The sequence below is a fragment of the Lycorma delicatula genome, chromosome 6, assembly GCF_047948215.1.
Source record: "Lycorma delicatula isolate Av1 chromosome 6, ASM4794821v1, whole genome shotgun sequence".
Lineage (NCBI taxonomy): Eukaryota > Metazoa > Arthropoda > Insecta > Hemiptera > Fulgoridae > Lycorma > Lycorma delicatula.
In genome coordinates, this window is record NC_134460.1 from 51,057,264 (window position 1) to 51,085,231 (window position 27,968).

General features: G+C 29.6%; 1 protein-coding gene across 2 annotated transcripts in view; it reads right to left on the reverse strand.

The window, feature by feature from the left end:
- Nucleotides 1-2,297: 2,297 nt before the first annotated feature.
- Nucleotides 2,298-27,968, reverse strand: part of LOC142327055 (L-2-hydroxyglutarate dehydrogenase, mitochondrial-like) — an 81,363-nt gene continuing 55,692 nt past the window's right edge. For both annotated transcript variants that reach the window (XM_075369829.1, XM_075369828.1), the window contains exons 8-9: nucleotides 19,970-20,148; nucleotides 2,298-2,854 (exon numbers count right to left, since the gene is read on the reverse strand). In XM_075369829.1, coding sequence (XP_075225944.1) covers nucleotides 19,971-20,148 — 178 coding nt within the window. In that variant the 3' untranslated portion in view covers nucleotides 2,298-2,854; nucleotide 19,970. The remainder of the gene's footprint in view (nucleotides 2,855-19,969; nucleotides 20,149-27,968) is intronic.

The window sequence follows — 27,968 nt, forward strand, 5'->3', positions numbered from 1 at the left end:
TAATATACTTGTCCGATAAAGCCTTCAGATCTAAAAAAAAACACAAAAGCATACAGTGCATTGCACCAAACACTACCAAAAAACCTAAAAAGTATTGAACTTGATCGACATTTTCCTTCAGAAATTACATTTCATGAATTATAAAATTCTATTTTTTAAACGTACAATTATATGCAGTTAAAATAAAATAAAAATAATGATTAAAATATACATACAGGCCTAAAAATTACAACACAATCAGACAAAATTAGTAAAAACGTTTTTTTTTTAATACAAAATAATTTAGACTGAAGATGAGTCTAGATATAAATAACAAATTTAGTTGTAAACTATTAAAAAAAAAAAAATAATAAATCCATAATATGATATAAATTATTTCAGAATAAATAATTTTTTTTAAATATGAATAAAAACTTGGGAAATAAATGAAGAAAAAGATAAAAAGTATTATGAAAAATACAAACATAACATCCAGAAAAATAAAATAACTTTCATATTAAAAAGAGAATCTAGTAATGTGCAAGGTGTAAGTCAAAGATGATTGTTAAGCAAAGAAATAACAATTGGTTCAAATGTATAAAAAGACTACTTGCACAGGGAGGAATAATCATCTGATAAATTCAGATGGTAGATTGGGATATTCTGCGATTATTGATTTCAAAGAAACTATACTTTAAGATCAGAAGTGGAAGAGCTTCAAACATTTAAATAAGAATGAGGAGAACGATGAACTACTAGATTTAATAAATTTTTTATGCGTATTATATATTTGAGGCTGAATACACCCAGTATGATGTGTCATATTTACTATACTGTTTCATAAACTAATTTTTATAATGTTAAATTTTTATGTGTTAGTTTGCCATACAAGATATTAGATATTTTATTATGATGTTTTTGGAGAAAACACAATCTTTTTCATAAAATTGTTGATAATTTTATATTAATGTTGGCTAATGTACGTTATCTTCTTATTCTAATTTTGATAAAAAAAAAGAAGTAAATTGTATATAAATAACTATTTTCTGCTATAAAGGAGATGGATAACTGCTTCAAAAAAGTTCTGGAAATTCATTTTTTATAATTTTAGTAAGTAAATATCTTTTTAAACTTTCTTTTTTGTTTAGTTTAATAATTTATCATGTTAAATTAGTTTTATTTATACCTAACATGTTATCCAACCTCATAAATTCTATGTGTATCATGTTCCTTACAATTTTGCTAAATAATGTAGCAACTGTACACAGTATGCATAACCATATAACACTGCCATCAAATTTAATATTAAATTATATGGTGTAATATGTACATAAACCTCCTCATTCTTCTTTAAATCTTTGACGCACCCTTAGGACCTCTGACCTTAGGATACCCTTTGAAATAATCACTAATTTTCCAAAGCCTCCATATGAGGTTCATCAGAAACTCAATTATTTCTTCTACGTAGTCTCTCTATACAACTGTAATTCTTTCTTCTCTACATTACAATCATCTTTGACCTACATCTCTCACATTACTACATTTTCACTTCAATTTAAGAAAAAAAAAATTTTTTTTTCAGATGTTACATGAATATTTCTTATAATAATTTTCTTTTATTTCTCTATTTGATACTTCTAATTTACTTCAAGTCTTTAAGTTTTTGATGTTCATATTTTAAAAAAAAATGTATATTTTCTGCATTGGACAACCAGTACTAATTTATATTTTATATTATGCATGACTTTCTATTAACCGTTTGGACTGAATAAAGAAAGTGCACATTTCCCCCCTCCCTCAATAATTAGATTATTAGTCAACTTTCATACATAACCTAAACATGAAAGCTAAAAGAAGATTCTCACAAGTTTGGTTGACATAAGAGGATTTTTGCTGTTTTTCATACTATTTGCATAGAAATTAAAAAAAAAAATTAAACCAAATTGACAAAAATATAAAATTTTAAATAAACAGACATCATGTTTATATCAACATTCCTTGTAGATATAAAAAAAATTATCTTACAAAGATAAAATTATTTCCCAAATTTGATAAAAAAATTGTGCAAACATAGATCACAAACTAGAAAAGATAAAGAATCAGTGCAAGACACTGCTTCTTTACCAATGTTCTGCATCGTATGTTCTTTTCATCATATGCAACATACAGTAACTGTATTTAATGCAATGGTTTGCAGAGCAAACTGGATATCACTCAGTCACAAAGTTTATCACAGATAAGAATTTTATTTCATTAATGAAATAGCCAAATTCAATAGTTTTAGAAATTGTATTTTTTATAAAAATTAGTTCAATTAATGAGTTTCATTCAATTTTATTTTTAATTTCTGTGAATAAAGACTGTCGTAAATGATAAATAATAAAATAAAATATAATAATAAAATTGATAATAAATATGATAAATAAATATAATAATAAAACTAATATGTAAAATTAAATTCACTTGATGCAACGAGAGAGATAAATTTACTACATTAAGTAAAAACTATGTATTAATTTACAACAAAAACAATTTATAAGTTTCACCTGTCGTTTCATCTGCCTGATTTCTTATGAATTTTATTTCTTTTGAAATTCAAAGAATACACATCAGTAAAATTTAATAAAATACATTTAATAATTTCAAAAAAGTAATCACAGTTATTTTCGCAGAAAATATTCATTAGTAAGGTAGTAAATTGTTAAAATACAGATATAATTAAACATTTGGATTATAAAAATAATAATTATTCATATTTTATTCATATATATGTATTTTAAATACTGATGTTTATATGAAGTTTATACTGAAGTTTAAAAGAGCGTAATTTTGGCATTACTGTTATCACAATTTTCACACATGACCACACAGGATCCTGAAAAAAAAAAATCAGTATATAATAAACTTATTTTTAAGGGTAAAATTTGAAGAAATATTTAAAGCAGTAATTGCTATGAAATTTTTAAAAAACATTCTATCTTACTCCACTGAGGCTTATGTTAATGTGTTTAGCATTACATGTAAAATCTTTCATCCTGTAGATTTAATATAAGAATGTTAACATAAATCAAACTTTATATATAGAAACTTCTATTACCATGCAAATACAGTAGAATCTCCTTATTCGCGGAAGTTAGGGACTGTAAAAATGCTGCAAATACAGAAAACCGTGAATATAGACAGGTACTAATACTCATTTAAGGAATAATGGTTAGGTTGTAGGTAAAATGAAAAAAAATCATGCATACTTACTTAGGGCGATGTTATTGATTAAATACAGATGGCAATATTAATTATAAGCACTGATTTAGTACAGTATTATAGGTACACTACACAAAAAATATTTAACAATATACAGTATAAATAAATTCCTAATTTATTTGTAAGCACTTTCCGAACTGTTGATTTAAAAATATGTACTACAATATGTATCTCTACAATATGTACTGTATTAGAGTATTAGAATACTACATGTTCAAAACGTACTCTGTAATAGTCTTAAAAAATCAAGAAAATAGCACTGCAGTACTACATACACTAAAATTAAAATTATTGTAAAGGAAATTTACAAAACTAACCTATAGTATTTTAGATTGCATTTAAATAAATTTATAATTTTTCCTTGTCTCGCTCTTGTTTTTAAATCCATGTGAAGTTCTGTGTATTGTTGCATGCCATCTTCAATTTTGCGCTTAAATATTAAGTTTTTATTCAAAGATAGATCAGCAGCTATAAAAACTAGGTAAGATAATGGGATAGTTTAATGGCTTCAATAAGTGTTGACATTTTCCAGGGATCATATCTTCTATCTCTTCAACTAACTTCATGCTCTACCTGCGCTGTTAAATCTTTTAATATTTTTATTTTTTAATGCCACTACATAATTTAATGTACGCCAGTAAGGAAAATTTTAGCCGCGAATATAGAAAAGACATCACAAAATATTGCACTGCAAATAAGGAGATTTCACTGTACATATAAAGGATTACAAAATTACTTCTCAGTCTGATAAATTTTATTATAGATTTTTAGTTTTAATAAATTCTTATTTTGTTTTAATATTATTTGGTACTAAAAAGCAGCGAGTAGGTGTTAATAGTTAACAAAATGCCTTAGCATATCTTAATAAACTTGTTAATACAAATGTAAAGGTTAAATGAAGGGGGGAAAAGTTAAAGGAGAATAGGAAGGAAGCCTGAAAAAGTATTACATGATGAAAAAGAAATTGACATTAACAAATGGGACAGTATTAAGAAAGTAATCTAGGTAATGCTGGGAATTAAGAGGAGTGAGAGAATGGTGAATAAAAATCTATAGATATTTTAATATTTATATACAGAAGCTCAGTCAGTCTATTATACAATTCTTTGCAGATGGCTTAAATTTAAACAGTAATTTGCTAATTTATATTTATTTCAAATTAATTAAACGCTTTTCTCAAACTGTTATAACAAAAACTTGAAAAAATACCACACATATAAGGGTCTGATAATGACAAATGGAACAATGAGTAAATTTTTTTGTACTGAAATTTTAACCTAAGAGATTTTTAAAAAAATACTAATAGTTACATAAAAGTGAAATTTATAGAAAAATGAGTACATTAACTAAACACATATATCTAACAATTTTAATCACTGAATACAAATTGGGTCTTAAAAATACATATGGGTATGAAAAAATTACTATAACTGCTTTTACAAGGGTTGTCCCAAATATAATGCACAGTTCATCAAGATTCAAAGAAAATTTATCTGTACACCAAATCAAGTTTAAACCCTTCAAATATATTCTCCTAACCACTTAATACACACTCACCAAAGGTCTGGCAGCTTTTGGATTGCTGTCAGGAGACGATTTTTGTTGAGGTGAATTTCCTGGGTTGCAGCGGCTGATAACTCTTTCATACTGCTAAAACAAATTAGTAATTTTTTCAGCTTTGAAAAGAGATCGAAGTCTGGTGGGCTCAAATCAGGGGTGTATGAAGGACGGCGTAGTGTTTTCCAAACAAAAATATCAATTACCAACCTTGCAATATATGGGCATGCATTACATGCAAAATTGATACAAGATTGCTGAATTTTTCTAGACAAGTTTTCAAACTTGCAGTCACAAAACCACCCAAATGAAGTTTCTGCAGTAAGTAGCAGTCACACTAACACCATTTGGCATTGCATCTGTAGCGATAACACATTCTTTATTGTACATGAAAATCATAATTTGTTTCACTTTTGACTGCTGTGACATTTCTTTCATCTCAAACAGAGTGTTAAGTCTCCAAACATTGCTTTGTGACTTCAGTTCAGTTCAAAATTATGTATCTGTATTTCATCAACTACAATTACAAAATTCAAGAACTGCTCTCCTTCCCTTTCATAACATGTAAGCAGTTATGAGATTTCAAGATTTATTACTTTTTGCTGCACATTTAGTTAGTGAAGTACCTATTGCTTTGGGCCTTTTTTTGGGGCAAATGTTTCATTAAAATGTAGGGTACTATAGTTCCATTTTCAATTTCTCTCCTTGTCATATGATGGTCTTTGTCAGTCATCATGGAAACAACAGCGATGCTTTATTGACTATAGCAGTAGAGGGTTGGCCAGAGCACGACCCTTCTGCTGTACTCCTGCTCTCAATAAAAATTTTATGTCGATGCTGTAGAGTACTGCAATCTTAAGTATCATCACAAACACTATCGTAATGATTGATAAATTAAGCAAAGGTATTGCTCTTAAAAATGTTTAATTTTGATGTACTCACTCTGCTTGAAATTTGTTATGCAACCAGAGTTCATTTCTACCTCATCTTCAGACTCCACTGACATCGTTATCTACTTAATAAACCCCAAACAACTTATATGGTCTGCTTCATGACACTTCAAGCTACAAGCTGCTGGTTGCCATGAATCATTCTGTATCTTATTTTTACATGCATGTGCATTACTTTTGAGACAATCCTTGTATTTATTGTAACAATATTTGATATTTTTTTGTAGAAAATAATAATTATAATAACAACGGCTAAGTACAGGCAAAAACAACTAAACAACTTTTTAGTTTAAACAACTAAACTAATTTAGTTTTAGTTTTAACTTAATCCTTGTTTAAAGAATAAAATGCTTACGGTGGTTATATTTATTCCTATCTGTAAATATTTTGATATTAATACTGGGAAAACTACTATTTAAACGTTTTTATTCAAACTGATAATTAATGAAGTGATAATCAAGTAAATTTTAAAAACGTTTCATTTCTTTGAAATTAATTATTGAGATTTTTTCTTAACTGGATTTAATAAAATAATTTTTATTCTAGTCTATTTAAGAGTAACAGATATAACACATGTAATGTTTTTGAGTTTAAACTGAAAACTCCTTTTTTTATACAAATCATACCTAAATTGTAGCAGGAAATTTTTTGAACCGCATAAGAAAATTACTACTGTACGATACTTTTTACAAACTTCCCTTTATTATACTAATACCTTCTTATTTATTTATACAGTAACAACAGGGTGATCCAATAATGGCTACTATAATGGATAATAATGAATTTAATACTGTGAAAAATGCCACGCCTGACTGGACTTTAACTTAAAACCTGTGAATGAAAGGCTGAACTGCTTTCACTCAGCTGTGGCATATCAGCATATATTATATGAATAGTTAACCCTATTCATATTTCATATGAATAGGGTTAACTTTTCCTGCTTAATTCATTATAAAAAAATTATTCTACTGCAATGTTTAATGGATTTCTTAATCAAGACCATTTTACAGACTGGAAAGTCAGTCAATATTGTTGAGGTATAGTTAAATTCATCCAATTTAGTTTATTTTAAATGATGCAACAATCAAAACTAGTTCATATGTTTAACACAGTAGCATAAATCAACCAGTGATTGCAGTGATTGTTACTTTTACTATTTTATTGCACTGACATCCTAATGCACCCAATTTTTATGTAAATTATGTATGATATGTTTCTGAATGTATCATCATTACTAAGAAGGTACGAAGGATATGCATTCATAGAAATTGAAGGCACTCCAGAACATTTTGTTTTCAGCTATTTCCTGAACATCAGTAGTACTACTCTTACGGTTTATTATGAAAAAGTAGCATTACCTCTTTTAAATGTTTGCTATTTATTCCTGTCAGGGATTGACAGAGTATTTTATTTAACAATTGACAAAAACTATTTAATTTAGCTATGTTCATCTGTGATATTTAAAAATAGATTCTGATATTTGAATTTGTGTACTAATTAATATATTCTTACAGTATGAGAATATTCTTTTATTTCAACTAGCAGTGCTAAAAACTATACATATAATATAGTATAATATATCATTAAATAATATTATTATTATATTGTTTAATATAGTTTTCAGGAGAAAGAAAATATAAAACAATATATTACAAAAATAATTTAATTAAAAAGGCGAGAAATTTTTAAATATTACTCTATTATTCAGATTTAACAAAAAAAAGCAGTAATAAAGATTAAAAAAAAACAAATTCATTTATTAATAAACTAATCAATACAAATGTTATAATAAAAAAAACGACTGACTAATAATTCAAATAACAGAATGATTAAAAAAATGAAATATACACAATTCACTATGAAAAATAAATAAAAATATATACCCATTATTTTTATGATATGTTTAACCAAACATTTACCTCTCATGGTGGAGGTTAACCTGCACACTATGAACAGTAAGTAATAAGAAGTATCTTTTCTTCATCATGCGTACTTCCTTTTCATCCTTCATTTCCATTGAGAATACAAGAAGTTTTCTTCATCATACCATTTTATTAAATACAACATGTCTAGCAGAGGACTCAAAACTTGAAGGGGGTAGGTAGTTTTCTAGCGTTCTGCAAAGTTTATGAGAGGAAATGTTTTTTTTTTTCAATAAAAGTGTGAATTTTGTTAAATTTAGTATGAGATGTGACTATTCACTAAACATAAATGAAGTAGCTGGTTTTGTTTATCATTTTCAAGATTTTCTTTTGACAGCACTATACAAAACATTTGATCCTTATGACTAATGCCATTCATAGAGATTCATCTTATTTCATAACACTTCAAGTTTTGAAATTATTGTGTTCCTATAAGCGGAGACATTAACTACATTTTTAATCATCAATACATCCCTTCTTATCTTTTCACTAAGGAAACATATTCATCGTTACCGAACATCTTACTATTTTACCATGTTTCAGTGTTTGTTATGACATTTTTCAGGGGTTTCCTTTGTGATGTTTACAATGTACCTGTTAATAAGTTTTTCTGGAAGTTTTAGGGTAAGACTAATGCTATTATAATAGTTGTCTATAAATAATGAACAGTCACTATCTACCATCCCATCCCATTAACTTATGGAACATTTTTTCACCATGAACTCTTGCCAGGAAGTTCTGAACTGAAGCTGCTGACTACAAGAAGGACTAGGCCAGAGAATTCAAAGCTATATGACAAATTTATGATATTTTCCTTTCAGATAAAACACATAAGTTAGCCACCCTCTCAACAGCAAGAAGGAGTCATCAAAGTTGTATAGTGGTATGTTTTGCACCTGCTGTTCTAATTAATACGCCAATACCACAAATCAAATGCCTGTGTTTGTGGTTGGTTAGTTTCAGAGTTCTTTGTAAAATTTAAACCTTATAAAATAATGCAGAACCTATCTCAACTCATATAATAATGAAAATTGACATATAAAAAGTTGTCCATATTCCAGTAAAGAAAGAGTGTCAAAGAATGTTTAGTTGAATGGTCCCCATACAAAAAACTTCTATAATGTCACTCCTTCCCGATGCTCCAATCTTGGTCTTGGAATAGTACTGGTAGCCTGTAATAGTGACTGAAATTTATTAGTCTTTCACAGAGTCAAGTCAATAAGTTCATCTTTCATAACAATCTTAAATTAGTCGAAAGCTTTGTTTCCCTGCAATTTAACAACCAGTCCAGATTGGTTACTAAAAACTAAGGAACTTGCATTTGGTTTTCTATGATCATAGAACTCCTGTAGGAAACCCCTTAAGGAATATCAGGAATTTCTTCATCTGAAATGTCACTGTTGGCAATGGCTGTGGAAATGTTTTCATCATGATGATTATCTTCATAGGATCATCTTGACACCAATGTCAGAATAGCCCCCCCCCCCCAGAAGAAACAAGACTCTAGTTGTAATCTTTTTCTTCTAAAATTCTTTGTAACTCTTTATATTTAAAATTTTTTGCAACCACTTTTATCAGTTCTAAAGATGTTTCTGATGTATGCTCAGATCAATTGAATGTGATGGTCCTGGGAAACAGATTAGTGGCACAGCTGCTTCTGTCTCAGCTGATACAACTGTCTCTTCTGTTGATAAAATTTGTATTTCAAGATCACTTGCAGTGGTCCTCTCATCTCTTGAGGCTCATCCCTTTACCTCCTCATGTTTATTCTGTAATATAAAAATTAATAAATCTTTTAAGAGAAAATGTATTTTTAACTTATTTTTATATTAATATTACACAAATGGTGATATTGCAGTAACATGAAATAGCTGCTGAGAGATGGACAGTATATGCTTGGCAACAAGTTATATAAATATTGTTAAGGCTGTTTGTTGCCCAACTGTTCCTATAAAATTTTTAAATCTACAAAACATCTGTTTAGAGGCATGCAACTGAAGAAGGTGGCATCAAAATACTGCCGGTATTTTTCAAATATATATATATATATACAAAGTATAACTGGTTGACAATTTTTTCTGTAACTTGTAAGTAGAAAAAAGATAGGATGATGAGAAATTATTTATATGGTATGGTATGTTAAAAAAAGGGAAAGCTTTCTCCATCCCTGTATTTTATACAGGGATACATAAATAGATAAATAAATTTTTTCACATACATCATAATTTCAGTCTGATTTCAAACTTACTTATTACTACGACTTTTTATATTTTTTTTATAAATTTACATTTAGGCAAAAGAAAAGCTTTTCATTAATGAAATCTAAAAGTTATTATTGGCACCCTTAAGAAATTTCTGAGCATTATTTTTATACAGCAAGCAGTTTTTAATAATGTTTTTTATCAGTGCTATAATGTATACAATAATTTTGCCTGAATGTAGATTTATAAAAAACTAAAGATTTATACTAAAGATTTGTTTTGTTATTGTTATAAAAAATGTAATTTTTCATTTAGTACATCAAATGAGTGCAACAATGACGATCACAAACACTACCAATCAGATAATCATAGCATCCATAATAATTGGTATCCAGAATTTTAACTACTGGCAGAGTAGATTATTTTCTCACAAAATTTAATCGAACAATATTATTCTTTATAATTATAGAATATAAATTATTTATAATAATTGTAATTAAAATAAATCTGAGATTACTTACCTTTAAGTGCAGTCAAAATCCAAAGTTGAAAAACAAATTTTAGTGAAAAGAATAATAATTTCTCCAACACAAAACATATATAAAGATATAAAACAATAACTATGAAGAACATTTTAAAAAGTCATACTTCAACACTATTTGAAAATCACATCAAAGAAGTTCAACAGAAAAAAAAAATATTTCATGCTTGAAAGATATTATTATTGTGGCAAAAGATTGAAATAAATCATAATGATGTGCACTACCATATAGCTAAAAGGTCTTTCATAAAAACCATCAACATAAGGAGTAAGTGAATAATGAAGTCGTCCACCAACACAAGCATACTTCTAATACACTATTGGACATACCAGATCATGTGTTGTTGTTTGTTGAATTTAGCAAAACATTCCGGTATGTCTACATGCATAAAATGGCTTAATAAAAACAAAGTATGTTTCAAAACTAAAGAGAAAAAGGAAAGCACTAAAGCACTAAAAAAAAGCAAAGAGAAAAACTGTAACTTGTTATATATTTATACACACCTATTTTCTTTTCTATTTGCCACGAGAGCGAATCAAATATAAACAGTAATTCTTTTTTTAATAAATTTATTGATTAATAATATATACAACACATACCTTCATCATTTCTCTATGTAGGCTCTTGCATGATCTACATACTTTTTCCACTGATTTGGAAGCTTGAATATTCCTTGTTCATAAAAAGTTTGAGGACGAGTCGTCAACCTATTGCGCATGTCCTCCTCAATATATTCATTGTTTTTGATTTCATTCCCCTCCAAGCGATTCTTTCAAGGGCATTAATAAAAAAATAGTCACAGGGGGACAAATCTGGACTGTAGGGAGGGAGGTCAAGGGTTTCCCAGTGCATCTTTTCCAGTTTATTCCTTGTCAAAATCGTGGTGTGCGCCTGGCATTGTCATGAAGAAGGATGACATCTCTGATGGGCATCCCTATCCTTTGTTTCAGTAGGTGGCTTTTGTTGACTGTAGCAGCTGGCAATAGTAAGCTGTATTCACCATTTGTTGATTGTGGAGAAAATCAATGAGTAAAACCCCCCAAGTCAAAATATATCACTGCAAGAACTTTTCTGACAGATGGCTTTTGGCCTTAACTGAAATGCCCTCATCCTTCCTTTGCCACTCCTTACTCGCCACATTTTTGACTCTGGAGTGTAATGATAGACTCATGTTTCATAACATGTGATGATGCGTCTTAAAAAATCATCCCTTGTTGCGAAAATCGATTCAGAAGTCTCCCACAGATCATCAACCTGACCTGTTTTTGATTTTCGGTTAACAACCTTGGAACCCATCGAGCACTAATTTTCAAGATGATCAGAAATAATGGATTAAGCCCTTCCATAGCTGATACCTAATTCTGACGTGATTTCTTCAACAGTGAACCAGCGATCACCTTCGATTGCCTTTCAGATGTTGTCAGCTGTGAGATGACCTTGGGCGTTGATAATGACTTTCGTTTCCTACACTTTCTTGCCTGGCCTACAACTGACTGATCCACATATGCACTCGGTTCTGTGGTAGTGTAGTATCCCCAAATTTTACCTTTAAATGAGTTAAAGTTTCCGGGAGTTTAAAGCTTTCATTATTAAAAACTTTATGAATATATATTAAGCAACAAACATCAGAACCTCAACTTGCTCACTCATGGCTTTACTGATGACAGAACAGGGCGGAGAAGCTAACCAAGCTGGTTCCCTTCTCTGACACACCAAACATTAACCCCCCCCCCCTGCCGTCACTAAGCCATCTAGCTTGGAACTGCTTGTTGCATAGAATAGCAAAATTATAGTTTAAATTTGATTCACCCTCATACATAAATTTAACATGATCCATGAAGAACTTCATAAGCATTGACATTTTCGGAAATCAAATCATATTCAGGATTTCACAGCTAGTGCTATTGTTTATTAATCAGAGCCTAAGGTAATGCAAACAACAAAAGATTGCTTACAAAATGGCTAATAGCACTAGTGCTATTAACTGCTATTAATAATACTATTAACTGCTATTAATAATACTATTAACTGCTAAACTATTCATTGAAGAAACTGAAGCTACTGCAAACGTGTGACATGATTCATTGTCACCAAGTACTGTTTATTAGCTACCAGCTCTTACTTTTGAAGCATGCCTCATATGGAGTTTATTTTGAGTAAATAATAAAATGGTATAAAAATATTTAGTGTAAAGTAATAAAATAATTTTTAGTGTTATTTGTTAATATTAATAATGAATACAATAGTTAAAGAAAATAATTAAACCAATAATAAATAAGAAATTATTTTTTATAAGTAATAGATTAAATAAAATGTTGATTAAGATACATCAAATATAATTTTATTTAAAAATAAAAATAGAACTACAAACATATAATAAATACACTGATAATCAAAATTTTTGTTTCTTAACATGCGATACATACTGTTTATTATTGCTGAAAACAAATCCTACATTTTCCATCATCCATCATACTATGTTTTGAAAAAATCCAAATTTAAATTTAAAAAATGTTTGATGTTATTTAATGCACGATTAAACACTATTTTACATGATTACTTTATATTTACGTGCTCAGTACATATTTTTAACTTAATCAGTTCTTAATCGGGAGTAACTTAAGTCATAACACAAACACATATCTTGACATCATACCTCTGTATTGAAGCATACATGAACAAGATTCATAATGTCTGTACAATTCAAAATAACACACAGCTTGTGGCTTTGTTAGCTTACTGCTTTTAATGTGTAATCTCTTCAGTCAGTGTTATAACTGTACTGAGTGAACGGCAAAGTCTTATAATACCTCATAAATGAGTAAATGATTCAAAAAGTTTCTGTTACATATGTGATGAGTTCACTATAAAAATCACATAAAAAAAACATTATACCTTTAATTAGAAAAGCTTATAAATTGCACTACGATTCTAAAATTGATAATCAGGATAAGACATGGAATCTTCATATAATAAATGTGCGGTCAACTTAATTGATAAGAATATGGCTAAAAGACAAATGACAGCCTAGCCATTCGATGTTCTATGGCTTGGAGTGAACCAAAAGATCACTTAGACGACAGTTTTTTCTGGTTTACTAATATTTCTGGGATTTCTAAGTAGTCCAAACACACTGTACTGTATTGATTCAGACTTTGAATCACAATCCAATGAGCAATCTCTTGTACCACAAGTTGAGCTAAATGAATCAATAAGAGGTGTAAACTTATCAAAAAATCAAGTTGAACTTTGAGGTTCAAGATTGCAAGATTGGTATTTAAATAAAAAATATTTCAAAAAATCTTGGGCTTTCAAAGTAGACAAAGATTTTTCTCAATACTTTGCTGGAGAAAATTACTTAGTTACCACCACAAATATTGATGAGCTTATGTTACAATTGGGGCAAGTTCATGAACCTGAGGAGTGACGCTTTTTCATTGATTCCTCCACGTATAGCTTAAAAGCAGTTCTGCTTCACAATAATAATAAATATTTCTCTGCACCAGTTTGTTATGGAATTACTATTAAAGAAATGTATGATGTTATGAAAACTGTTATTGAAAAAGTAAATTATATAAAGCATGTATTGGAAACTTAAAAGTAATAGCACATTTGTTAAGTGTGCCTTTAGAGTATACAAAATACTGTTGTTTTATTTGTGAACTGGTTTTACATAATGCTGATCTCAAGCTGGGATCAGTGTTAGCTGAGTTAGGGATCAGCATCGAGTACAAAACAATGGAAGAAATGAAAAAAACTTAATTCTTAATTTAAAAAAAAACATTATTCATGACTCTCTAGTTAAACCAGAAAAAAAAATCTGACTGCTCCTGCATATCAAACTAGGATTAATATAATAAAGTTTTTAAAAGCTACCAAGTAGGACAGTCAAGGATTCTTGACATATGGCAGAAATTCCCAAAAGTATATAAAGCTAAACTTAAAGAAAGTAACTTTGTTGGCCCACAAGTAAACAATCAGAAATGAAATGTTTAAGTTTTATGTTGATCAATATAGAACTCACTGCTTTCACAGTATTTAGACACTGGCAAAAACTTTGGGATTTCCATCAATCACAAAATTATCACGATTTTGTTGATAAATTCATACAGAGCTAAGGAATGTAATAAGTCCACTAAAAGTCAATTTCCTGCATTCACAACTGGATTTCTTCCCGCCAAACCTAGAGGCAGTAAGTCAACGTTTCTCAACCTTTCAGAATTTGCGACCCAATTTTCAATCATAATTTTCATCATGCACACTTTTCATATACAAATAATAATTTATTTTGAGCTGCACTACGACCTTAATAACAAACCTTACAAATTACCAAGAATAAGAAAATTTTATGATATTTGACAACACTAATCCGCTGAATTGATAAAACCAGAATCGATGCTTCTCTATTGCTCTCTGTCATACGTCCACCATATTGGACATTCTCGTGGCTTTGTGAGAAGTTCCAATTAGTCACAAACATTCTGGAACATCTGTACGACAACTCTCAACTGCCGAAAAAGAAATTTTCATAAATTTCATGGCAAGTTGCGAAATCAAAAGACAATTTAGTAATAAATCGCTATTTGAATTTTGGGCAGGGGTGAATGGTGAATTTTCAGCACTGAAAACATTTCGTATACTAGTTACCATTTTTAACATCCTACCTTTGCGAAACCAGATTTTCTGTGGTGGTTGCTTTGAAGACAAAATATAGATCTCAGCTAAACATAGAAAAAGAACTCAAGTGTCTATTTCTAATATTAAACCTTAATTCGAAAAACTTTGCTCTGCAAAACAGATCCAAGGGAGTTACTAATAATTATTAAACTTGTTTTTAATTTAGTACTGATAAGTTAATTATTAAATACATTATGCAGTATCGACACAATGTGATTCATAAGTGTATTATATTGTGTTAATATGTTATTTTATTATTTATTATGTCAGAATGTATTTTATTTTGTTTTCCTTTCAGTAAATTAATAAATTTTTTTTATTAATATTCTTTTTTTTGTATGCCTGTGCTCCCCCATTTAGTGTTATGTCTTCCCCAGGGGGATGCACCCCACATATAGAGAAACACTGCAGTAAGTAATGAACAGAGTGAACATTTCCAACAAAATATTTCAGTGTTGAAAAACTGTTACAAAGACAAATGATGTTTAATACGCTAGCTAATTATTATTGGACTTTTAATGAATCTGAGATGTACCTGAACCTACCTATAAAAGGAGAGCACCTGCTAAAAAAATTTATAATGTACAATTTATAATGTTACAAAAGGTCTTTCGTAGACCTTCAGTGGCATTTCTGTTAAACTGAGGGAGATAGAAAGATTCTACTTACAGATCTGTAACTGAAGAAAAAAATCAGAAAAATGTATCACTTTGTGATACATTAAGAAAGTATTATATTAAGAAAGAGAGACATTAAGAAAGTTTTATTTTGTGTATCACTGATATTAGGTGGTGTAACTGAATTATGTTTTTGTTTTTCCCTTTTGCTAAAGATGACTTATTTTAAATATTGTATCATAATTAAAATAATAAGCAGAAAATCTTTTTAGGTTTGGCTACTCACAAAATTAGAATCAAGCCTTCAGCTCTACTGAATATTACTGAAAAGTGAATATTGAAATTATCTTAATCTTTATTAATTCAATTCATTCTTTCACCACTACAATATGCTGTGTAAAATACAATGAGCTGTTCTCCAGACATTATATCAATTACAGATATTAAATTCATAGATTTGCTATTTAAAGAGACAAATAACTCAAGAAAATTATTAATCACAAAGAAATTAATGTTACTTTTCAACATAATCCTCAGATACATTTAAACATTTGTTACATCTTTGTATGAACTTGCTTATAACAGTAGTAAAAAATTGTTCACTTTGTGTCTAGGCCATTCTTGACCAACACATTGCTGCCCACCTTGCTCCCATGTAAAACCTTTCTGAAAGGACCAAATAAAAAATTCTGACAGTGCAAGATCAGGACTATAAGTAGGTAAACAACTCGTGACCCAACTTTTGAATAGCTCCCTCTGTCTTATAAGTGGTATGGCAGCAGGCTTTACCGTGCAGAAGAATTACACTTTTGAGAGGAACCAGACTATTTCTCCTTATTTTGGGTTTCACATTATTTTCTAGCATGTCATAACAGTTACTACTACAATACTTACTATTGATTATACACTTTTTTCCAAATAGTCACAATAAATTTGGCTTTTATAATCCCCAAACACAGTAACCATCTCTTTACTGGCTGACATGTAATTTTTAATTTTCCCTGGTAGGCAAACTCTGATGTTTCCATTTTTACTCTGATGTTAGAATTCCAGTGTAAAATGATGAATCAGTTTCAACACAAACTAGTATGAGATCAAAAAAAAAGTTTTTACCTGCCACTAAAAACCATCATTAAAGTTTGTACAAATGTGAATTCAAGTGACTTTGGGATTCTGAGTTGTCTGTCTCAAATCCACCTCCAACACATTTTGTGAAAATTAAGCTTACTGTGAATAATGGAATGGATAGTGCTGATACTTGCACGACTAATTTCCCAAATTTTTTCTAAGTCTATTCTAATAAGATTTCACAAAGTAACAGTTCCACCAGTCTTCTGTTACAATGAAAATCACTGCACTTGTTCTGCCCAATTTAAACTGTTTAATCCACTGTACAGATAAAATACTTTTTACTATGTAAAGCCTTTTCTGGTTTAACATCTTCAGAAAATAAAGATCTTATCACAAAACGTGTTCCTCCATCTATACAATTCAAGTGGAGCCGACATTTTGAAATATGCAAAAAGAAGTTATAATAATGGAAATTCTTTTCAAACAGATATATATTTTCTATGTCAGGGATGCCAACATACACATCAGGCAGTTTCATTTTATACTAAAAAATATTTTTTCCAATATTGCCATCTGTCCCTTTAATCATTGAATGACTCTGTCCTTATTTACCTATGAGATTTCAGTGATTCTCAATCTTTTTAGATCCACAACCTCCAAAAAGTAAAAAAAATATATATAATGAATACTTCAAGACCAACCCCCCCTAACCTCATTCTAATGAAACGTAGTTAAAAACTATTTAGCTGCATTTAGTGAAGGGAGTGAACACACATGTATGAAGTGTAAAAACATGAGCAATTTACAGGTTCCAATTTTATGTGTACGTGTTCCTTGTAATTTGGTCTGCTTGCATAATATTCACTATGAGAGTGTTATTTTGAACACATCACGCTGTCAGCAGTATAAAAAAGGCGTTAAGGGATTGCAGAACATCAGTTTAGTTTCAAATACGAAGCATCTGGTCCTTTATGTTTTTAAAAGCATAGTAGTTTTATTGAAAATAATAATCTGATGTTTCAGTTTTTTAGTGTGTAGTCAAACGGTGTTAACTGTTTTTTTTTTTAAATTAGATTTTTACGCAAAGTGATAAATTTGAAAAAATATGCAGTGAACCATCTACCTCCAGTGAATCGATCTGTAAAAAGACAAGATTGTACAGCGACAGTTATTTAAATTATGGTTTACCTCATTGGATAGAAAGATACAATGTGCTGTTTGCTTTTAAGTCCTCTCCAATGAAGCCATCAAAATTAATTTGACACTTGAAAAACTAACATCCAGATCATAAAAGCAAATCCTTGGAATTTTTCAAAAGAAAATAACAAACTTTGAGAAATCGATAAGCCTTTATTTGTAAATAAAGCCATACTGACAAATGCACACTTAAAAAATCTTATCTCATAGCATTATGAGTAGCTAAGATGCCCAAACCCCATACAATCATAGAAAACCTCATATTGTCTGCTGTAATTGATATAGTCAGTATTTTAATAGGCATGGAAGAAGTAAAAAGATTCCACTTTCTAATGACACAGTATCAAGGTGAATCAATGACATGGCAACCGATGTTTGCGATCAGATAATTCAGCAACTGAGTTAAGTGAATTTTTTAATAATCAATTTCATAAATCAACAGATGTTGCAAACATTTCTCAGTTCTTATGTTTTGTGAGATATGAATGCGATAAAGGCAGATTTACCAAAGAAAATATGTTGGTTTTGCAAATCAATACCAGGTCATGGAGCAGCACATTGTATTTTTGATGAAGTTATTAAAAACTATAACATAGACTGGACAAATGTATTGCAGTATGTAGTGATGGTGCAAAGACAATAACAGGAAAGAATAATGGGTTTCTGAAAAAAATATGTCTTATACCAAGGATGGAATAGATGCATTATTTCCTTTACAGACTGCTTTTGCCACAAAAATATGCCAGAAAATCTCAAATTCTTTGTAAAACTGTGAAAATTATTAATTTTATTAAATGTCAACCATTACAGAATCGCTAAACTATACAATGAAATAGGCAAAAAGAAACAATCTCTTCTTTTCCATTCAGAAGTCAGATGGTTATCGCAGGAGAAAGTGTTAATCTGATTATTAGAATTATGAGATGAATTAATAATTTTTTCCAGGAACATTCAATGATTTCACAGAATATGAGCAACTGTTTCTGTTGGCTTACTTAGCTGATGTATTTTTGCATTTAAACGACTTGAATGTGAATTTACAAGGATATGATACAAACATTTTATTAATGATAAAGTTCATGGTTTCATTAAGAAGCTTGATATATGGATTATTTGCCATCAAAGCAAAACTTTTTATGTTTCCTTTCACTTCCGATTATACTGAGAAAAATTTGGTTGAACAAGACACATTCTTCTTCATCCAAAGTTTGGATGAAGAAGATCATTCACTAGTTTGGATAGAATGAAGATGCAATTGTGTGAGCTAAAAACTCAGTTAGCGGAATATTTCCCAGAAGATAAAAATTATTTTTTGAAGAAATGGGTGCTGAATCTATCAAGTGAAAACATTATTGTAGCTGCTAAGTTACCAGTTGAGATTCACAATCAATTTATCGAAATATCTGCCAAAAAAACATTACAACTACAATTCACATATGAAAATTTAGATATGTTTTGGCTTGCTCATCGAAGTGAATATGGAAATTTAGTCACAGAAGCATTAAAATGTTAATCCCTTTAATCACGTCTTATCTCTGTGAAAAGGAGTTTTCAACTATGATTGTGCTAAAAACTTAATACAGAAATTGTCCTTTATCACTTAAAAACAATTTGCTTTTGTGCATTTCTAACATAGATTCACATATGGAGAAACTATTTAAATAAAAAACAAATGCAACCACCTCATAATTTATTTTCTTTACATGTGAACTTATAAATGTAAGTAAAATGTTTATAGTACATGATTTATTTTCTCATAAAATTAATTATTGTTTACATGCAAAGTTGTAGGCTAATTTTTCACAACCCTCCTTCCATATTACTGTGACTCCCTTGGGGGACCACAACCCCCAAGTAGAGGAGATGCTGCCCTATAGGGTTATAATTATCATTATTACAATAATCTATTTGGTTGTTTGCCAAGAAAAAAATTTAATAGTACTTTATCAAAATAATTCATTACTTTTAGAAATAATATGAATGATTACAGATTACCTTAAAGCAGTTTCATCACTTTATCAGCAGCATATTCTGATACTGCTAGAGAAGATGTTGCAGCAGGTGAAGGACAATTACGACAATGTAAAACTCTACCTTTTCCAGAAAAATTAAAATCAGCACTAAATGTTCCATCCCTATTCATTGCTTGTGCTTGTACACCAGCAATTGGTTTACTAAAATACAAAAACAAAATTATTTTAGATTATTTCAAAATTATAAATAAAAATGAGCCAAGATAAATTTAAAACAAGTGTTAAATACACACTGTACTGAATTAAGACTGTTCACTTTAACCATATTTTTAATTTACTGAAATTAAGTGACTAACAAACTTATATAGATAAAAGAGACATTTATTACTGTACTTTTTCATGTATTTGCTACAGGTACTATAATGTTATCTTTTATTACCCTCTTTTGATTCAATACGCACCCCTCTTTCCACAACTTAATTAACAGTTTATTTTCATTATATTTCATCAAATAATACAATATTTTAAAATAAATGAAGTTTTACAGTCACAACATAGGATTTTAAACATATCAGTTCTTCTTGAACTGCTAGTTGGGAACCTTTTTTACACATTACCATGTTTTTGTATTGTGTTTCATAGAGTAATTGTAGTATTTTTAAATTTACCATAATCATTAATATCTGTTAAACAAACTACTACACAGTTACAATAATTAATATATTTCCAAAGTATACACATTTTTAATAATGTAATGGCAAAAATAAATCAACAATATCAACATATAATTACTTCAGAGAAAATATGAAATTTTGAAAAAAATCATGTATAAAAGTGAATGAAGTAGCCACAAAATGCAATTAAAATCAAATGTAGGTAATATTACAAAAAAAAAACAAAGACAGGTACTTAGAAGAAATATGAAAAGCTATACCACTGATGTCAGAAAAAAACCTCATATAATTCCCATACTGGAAAAAAAAGAATGAAATATCAAACAAACCGAATCGGCTTGTTTGATATTTAAACAAAGGGCAACTATATGTATGCAGAGCCACTGATCAAAATATTTTAGTCGAAGCAATAAAGAGGTGAAATTGAGTAATATTCTGCAAATTTTAAATTTGAGAGTATTTTAATAAATTCAAAAGATGAGTTTGACAATAAAACATTAGAATACTAGATGAAGCTCCAAACAGAAGGTTAATACTAAACTTTTTTGATATTCAGTTTAACCATACACATGCATATGAACACACACACACACACACACACACATGAAGACAGAGTGTGAGAGCACCAAAAAATCATAGCCTGGTTTCAACATTGCATAATGATTTACACAGTATATAACTATTTAAAATGACTGTTCAATAAAAATACTACTTCAATGGACACTCTTTGTACAGTTAATTTTTTCTTCTTCTTAAGACACAAGGTACGGTTTTATAAGTATTATAACAGAAAGACATAATTCATCCCTAAACACCTACCTGTCCTCAACAATATGTCAGTATTGTGTTAAGGATTTCATTTATGACCACTTCATTTATACTTCTATATAAACATCATATACATTTATAATTCAATATAAACAACATATATATATTGCATACATGACTCCAACATATATGAACATACAGAAGGAGTACTACATTTGTAATCACATAACATGAATTTTATGACTAATTTAGTAAATCATATTTTAGCCAGTAAATCATATCTAGTGCTCCTATAAAAATAATTCTTGTTCATTTCTTAAGCTAATTAATATTTAATCTATGTATCATATATATTACAAGGTGAGCAGAAATAATTACCAATTTTAAATCATGCACTTGTTCATGACTTCCTAGAAAGCTGATGTTTATGTCATTGCATAGGGTAGTTCAAAGCATTTTCTATCCGCCATATTAATGACCTTGGCAGTCAGTACAGAGTACTGATTGAATGAACACTGCACATTTGCAATTGAAACGTTTTCAAATGTGCTGAAAGTGTCATAAGAAGCAACATTTTGAAATCGAGCAGAATGGACAACTTCTGTCATGGAAGGCGATTACAAGGTGGTCAGGCAGTTCAGAATAACAGCATCTGCTTCAAACAAGAAACCACCTGGTAGGCCATGTATGGTTCACACCCTGGACAACATTGCAACAGTACAAGCTTTAATGCAAAGTCCAATGCAATCAGTTTGTCAGCATTCATATCTGGTTAAGTTCCATCCACACAAGATGCAGCGCAAGTGGTCCGAGAATTACTGTTCGGAAATCTAGTGGCATGTCAAAATTTCTTACACAGCTTCTGATGATAATTACTCAAACCAATTTTCTCAAAATTTGATGAAGTCTGATGAGACTCATTTTCATTTATCTGGCTGTGTAAACAAAAAAAAAACTTTAGGTACTGCATGCCTCACAATCCTCTTCAGCTTCATGAACGGCCACTTCATGATGCAAAACACATTACTGTATGGTGTGAAGTGTCTTCTCAGAATATTACTGGTCCCTATTTTTTTGAGAATAACAAAGGCAACACTGTCAAAGATACAGCAGATTGGTATGTTGTTATGTTGCTAAAGTTCATAAAACTGCAAATGTGCTCAAGAATATCAATATGCAGTTGTTGTATGTGGTTGCAACAGAATGGGATAACTGCTCACTCGGCAAGAATGTCCATGACAAACTTACAAAGAATGTTTCCAGAGCATCTTGTTTCCCAGTTTTGTCATGTCAACAGGCCAACCCATTTGCCTGATTTACAGCATGATTTTTTTCTGTGGGATTCCAGAAATCCAAAGTGTTCAGGCCAGAAAATATTCAGGAATTTGAAAACATTCACTCCAAAATTGAGACATTCTGTGTAAACTTATGATGAATATGCATGCTTGTGATGAAGATTGCATTGCCAACAATAGTGATCACTAGGACATAATTTACAAAAACAGTTATGTCTAAGAAATGGTATGAAGTGTTCTTTCAAACAATGTACTCCAATAATATGTAGTTCTAATTCTTCATGTTTAAAATTGGTTACTTTTACTCCTGTAAACGGTATTTACAATTTTTTTTATTTAGATATATTTCTAATGTGTTAATTTTCCATTTTAACAGCTCACATCTTTCTATCCTATACAACAATTTGGTAAATGGAACATCAAAAGTTTATTCAAATCAAAGTATTGGTTTAAAACAATTTTCATAAGTACTGATGAACATTTTTTTGCATAAGGGAATTCTGTAAGAATCTACAACTTTGAGGCCATTATAGCAAAATAAAATACTCAATAGCAGTTTACAAAAAATGGAAATTTATAATTGGATATGGATTTCAATCGACAAAAATTCATTATATATATTAAGAAAATATTTCAAAATATTAATATTAATAATATTAATTTATATATTAAGAAAATATTTCAAATATAACTAACTTAATATTAATTATTTCTCTAACATGAGCCGATGCAATCAATCTCTTGTTTTCGTATCGGTCTTGTAACAATTTCCAAGCAACAGGGTAATTAGCATCAGTAACAGCTAAGTTTTTTATTAATTAAGCTGCTTCATGTGTCAGTGTAGAATTCAGATAGTAGAATTTCTGAATTGGACTAACGTCTTTATTGTCATGAACCAATACATTGAATGCATCTGTATATGGCATCCAATTTTCATACGTACTGTTAAAACGAGGTAAATTGATAGTTGGTAATTTTACTGAAAGTTTATTTTCATTAATAATGTAAGATTGATGTGAATTGAAGTTCTGGGTTTCTGAGACTGACGTTTCCTTTAAATATTCTTCCATTTGCACCCTAATTTCATAATAATTGTCTTCAAAATCTAACCTATTTTCTAAATGCGTATCGTAATTTTTCTCGTCCTGTACTTCTAGCAAACTCTGTGTTTTATTAAAATTATCTAAAATATTTGCATTGCATCATATCTAACTCTAATATTACTTTTTGGTGTCTCATTATTACATTTATCGACAAATGTTTTTATGCGTGTTAATTGAGCCTTACATACTCCTAATTGTTTTTTCAAAGTTGTAATTTCTACTTCAAGAGACATAATGATAATTCTTATAGATATAACTATAACTATCAACGTAAATTAAAGATTTATAGGAAAATAAGAAATTAATAATTATTAAAAATGTAGATGATATGGATGGAATTAATCAATAAGAAATAATAATGTGAATGATAAAGGAATCAACCTTTATCATCTACATTTGATGATAAAGGAATGTACATTTGACGGATTAGTGAATGTAAATCTATATCATAGATAGGAACGTAACTAAGGAGCTGATAATTCCCAATTTGTTATTACTTATCTGAAACAAATAAGATAAGCGACTGGCAGCAGGTAGCCTGACTTGAAGGTCACGACAAAATGGCTGTTTACTTAGCACCAAGGTCGATGTCTGCATTCCAAGTTGAATTAAACGGGTGCTGCGAAGACTGTCTCTTAATTAATGTATTACACATGGATATTAACCGCACTTCTTATAGATATTATTACGCAACTGTATTATACGATATATTACAAACTACATTATTACGATATATTATACGCAAACTATGTTCTGCACACAATAAAAAATATCCGGCCCGGAGGACCAATGTTACGGGCTGTATGTTGTAGCAAAATAATGGACTATAGTATACATAAATAATTACACACTGATTGATAACTAAATAGACTATATTTATAAGATTAACAATATTAAACTGTATTACTATAATGCAGAGTCCGTACTGGTGTGCATGTATACTCTCAAGACTGTCCAACTCCAAATGACTAGTACAAAAGAATGTTCTTAATACTAAAGCTGCCCATAGGCAACGTTGAGTGTCTGATTTTAAACCATACAGAAATAGAAACAAAAGGTGGGTTCAATGAAATCTAATACAGCTTTTCTAAAGGATGCAGGATGTATTGTAGACAGGAAGAAAATCAGCCCTTTCTTGCAACAATTCTTCATGACTACTTTGCAGGTCGAGTGATTGTGGGTCACACTGAAGGACATGAGGTGGATTAAAGAGACCACTTTAGTTTCTTTTACCACTTTAAAATTACAAAACTTGCAATTCATAAAATATTGAAATCACTTATCTGATATACGGAAAAAGATTAGGAAAGCAGATATAAAATCAAAAAGACTGTAAAAAGTGAGTATTATAAAATGAGTAAATATTTATTATTTTATTACCATATATTTCCAACAAAGGTTGACAGAGCAATTGTGCACAAATGGAATACAAAGTAATATAGCCTATCTACAACTTATTCTTTACTTAAGTAAATCACACTATTTTACATAAACAATTTTTTTTTTATTAACGTTACCTCTGAGAGAGAAAAGTGTATTCTTTACTGTTATTTAAGAAAATACAACATTTCTATTATGTATTCAATATTAATAAATAAATGGTGTAGCATGATTATGGGTCCCCAAATATTCTGTTGTGCATCACAGTGACCCGCCAAAATCCATGTTCATAAAACTAGGTAAATATTCAACCCCATAATGAGCAGTTTCACTTTGTTTACTAAAAAGATTGATCGTGAAGTGATGATAGGTGAACTCTCAGAGAATGCAACTTTAATGAAATTATAATTATAAATCAGGTGCTTTATACACAGCACAACTTCAAGAAAATTTGGACAAGTACTGAAACTGTTACAAATTATTTTTCTTCTACAACTTATTTCTGTGGAAAACAAAACTGTCTCCAGTTAATAGAAAAATCCATGATGTTTATTAAAACTGAGTTCTTTCCATTGTTTAATGTTTTGAACATCACAATGATGTGAAGAATATATTAACTATTCAATCAGCAAGGTGTGTGATGTACCTTGTTTTTTATTGATTATAATTTTCAAATTTTTTTTTAAACAAGTTTTAAATTAATTTAATTCCTTTTTTTGAAACATTTGTAATACATTACTATACTGAGAGTTAAGTCAATCAATGAGTTGCAAATCTCATACTTAGTATGTCTCTGCAGCACATAAAACAAAAAAGTGCAATCGATAGCTGTTGACTAGGATTTAAAAAATGCAAAAAGGATTCAATAGGCAGAAAAACTACTGACATAGTTGTAAGAAAGAAAGCATATCCTACATTCTCTTGTTAGTAATATACAATTCCAGAAGGACTTTTGAATTTTCATAAGATAAAAGCTACAAAAAAAAAAAAGAAAAAAGACACTTATGAGGCAAAATTTGAACAAAAGACTTTCTAAAGCATAAATTTGTTTGGTAAGGTGACAGCAATTTGTATAAATCTAAATACTGGCATAAGATTAATACAGTAAAATGATTTAATTCTTATTAGGTAAAGTAAATGAAATGAAACTGGACTCTTAAGTTATAACAGCAATAATCCTCAGATAATTTATTTTATTTATCGATAATCAACAGAAGGTTTATAAAATAATGTAATGAATTTTGGCTAATCTTTTGATTAGGAATACTAAAAACAATTTTTCTGTTCCAATCTCTGTTCAAGAAATTATCACATTACAGTTACATAAAATACATGAGTATCTCTCCTTCCTGCCCTTAAAATGTCTAGTAATTTCTCTCACTTTTTGTATGTTGTTTTTTTTATGAGACGCTGTAGACTTTAGTTTCATCACGTCATACATTAATTTCACTTTTATTGTATGTAATCTGCAGGAAATCTTAAGTAAATATTTCCTACGATTAATTTTATTTTTTTCATATAAAAGGATATTTCAGCTAGTGACTCAGACTAACTAAAATAAAAATCATATACTAAACTAAATTTGACAAAAGGTTTACTTGGAATTAAAGCAAACTATACAGTATGATTACTTTAGAACACAAACAGTGAAAGATGAATAGGTTTGCAAACTAGTTTTATAAACTGATATTGGATTATTTTAATTATTTGGTTTATTTTAATAGTTATTTTAATTAATTATTAAAAAACAATTTAATTTTTATCTGTTCTTTTACTTGGGTTGTTATTAATCATAATCTTTTTTTTTTAAATTAGATATTTTAAATTGTAAAAACTGATGCTTTTTAAGAAATTCACAATAAAACTATTAAGAGTATCTGACTAACTATCCTTTTTTTTTTTTTTTGTCTTCAGTCACTTGACTGGTTTGATGCAGCTCTCCAAGATTCCCTATCTAGTGCTAGTCGTTTCATTTCAGTATACCCTCTACATCCTACATCCCCAACAATTTGTTTTACATATTCCAAACGTGGCCTGCCTACACAATTTTTCCCTTCTACCTGTCCTTCCAAAATTAAAGCGACTATTCCAGGATGCCTTAGTATGTGGCCTATAAGTCTGTCTCTTCTTTTAACTATATTTTTCCAAATGCTTCTTTCTTCATCTATTTGCCGCAATACCTCCTCATTTGTCACTTTATCCACCCATCTGATTTTTAACATTCTCCTATAGCACCACATTTCAAAAGCTTCTAACCTTTTCTTCTCAGATACTCCGATTGTCCAAGTTTCACTTCCATATAAAGCGACACTCCAAACATACACTTTCAAAAATCTTTTCCTGACATTTAAATTAATTTTTGATGTAAACAACTTATATTTCTTACTGAAGGCTCGTTTAGCTTGTGCTATTCGGCATTTTATATCGCTCCTGCTTCGTCCATCTTTAGTAATTCTACTTCCCAAATAACAAAATTCTTCTACCTCCATAATCTTTTCTCCTCCTATTTTCACATTCAGTGGTCCATCTTTGTTATTTCTACTACATTTCATTACTTTTGTTTTGTTCTTGTTTATTTTCATGCCATAGTTCTTGCGTAGGACTTCATCTATGCCGTTCATTGTTTCTTCTAAATCCTTTTTATTCTCGGCTAGAATTACTATATCATCAGCAAATCGTAGCATCTTTATCTTTTCACCTTGTACTGTTACTCCGAATCTAAATTGTTCTTTAACATCATTAACTGCTAGTTCCATGTAAAGATTAAAAAGTAACGGAGATAGAGAACATCCTTGTCGGAC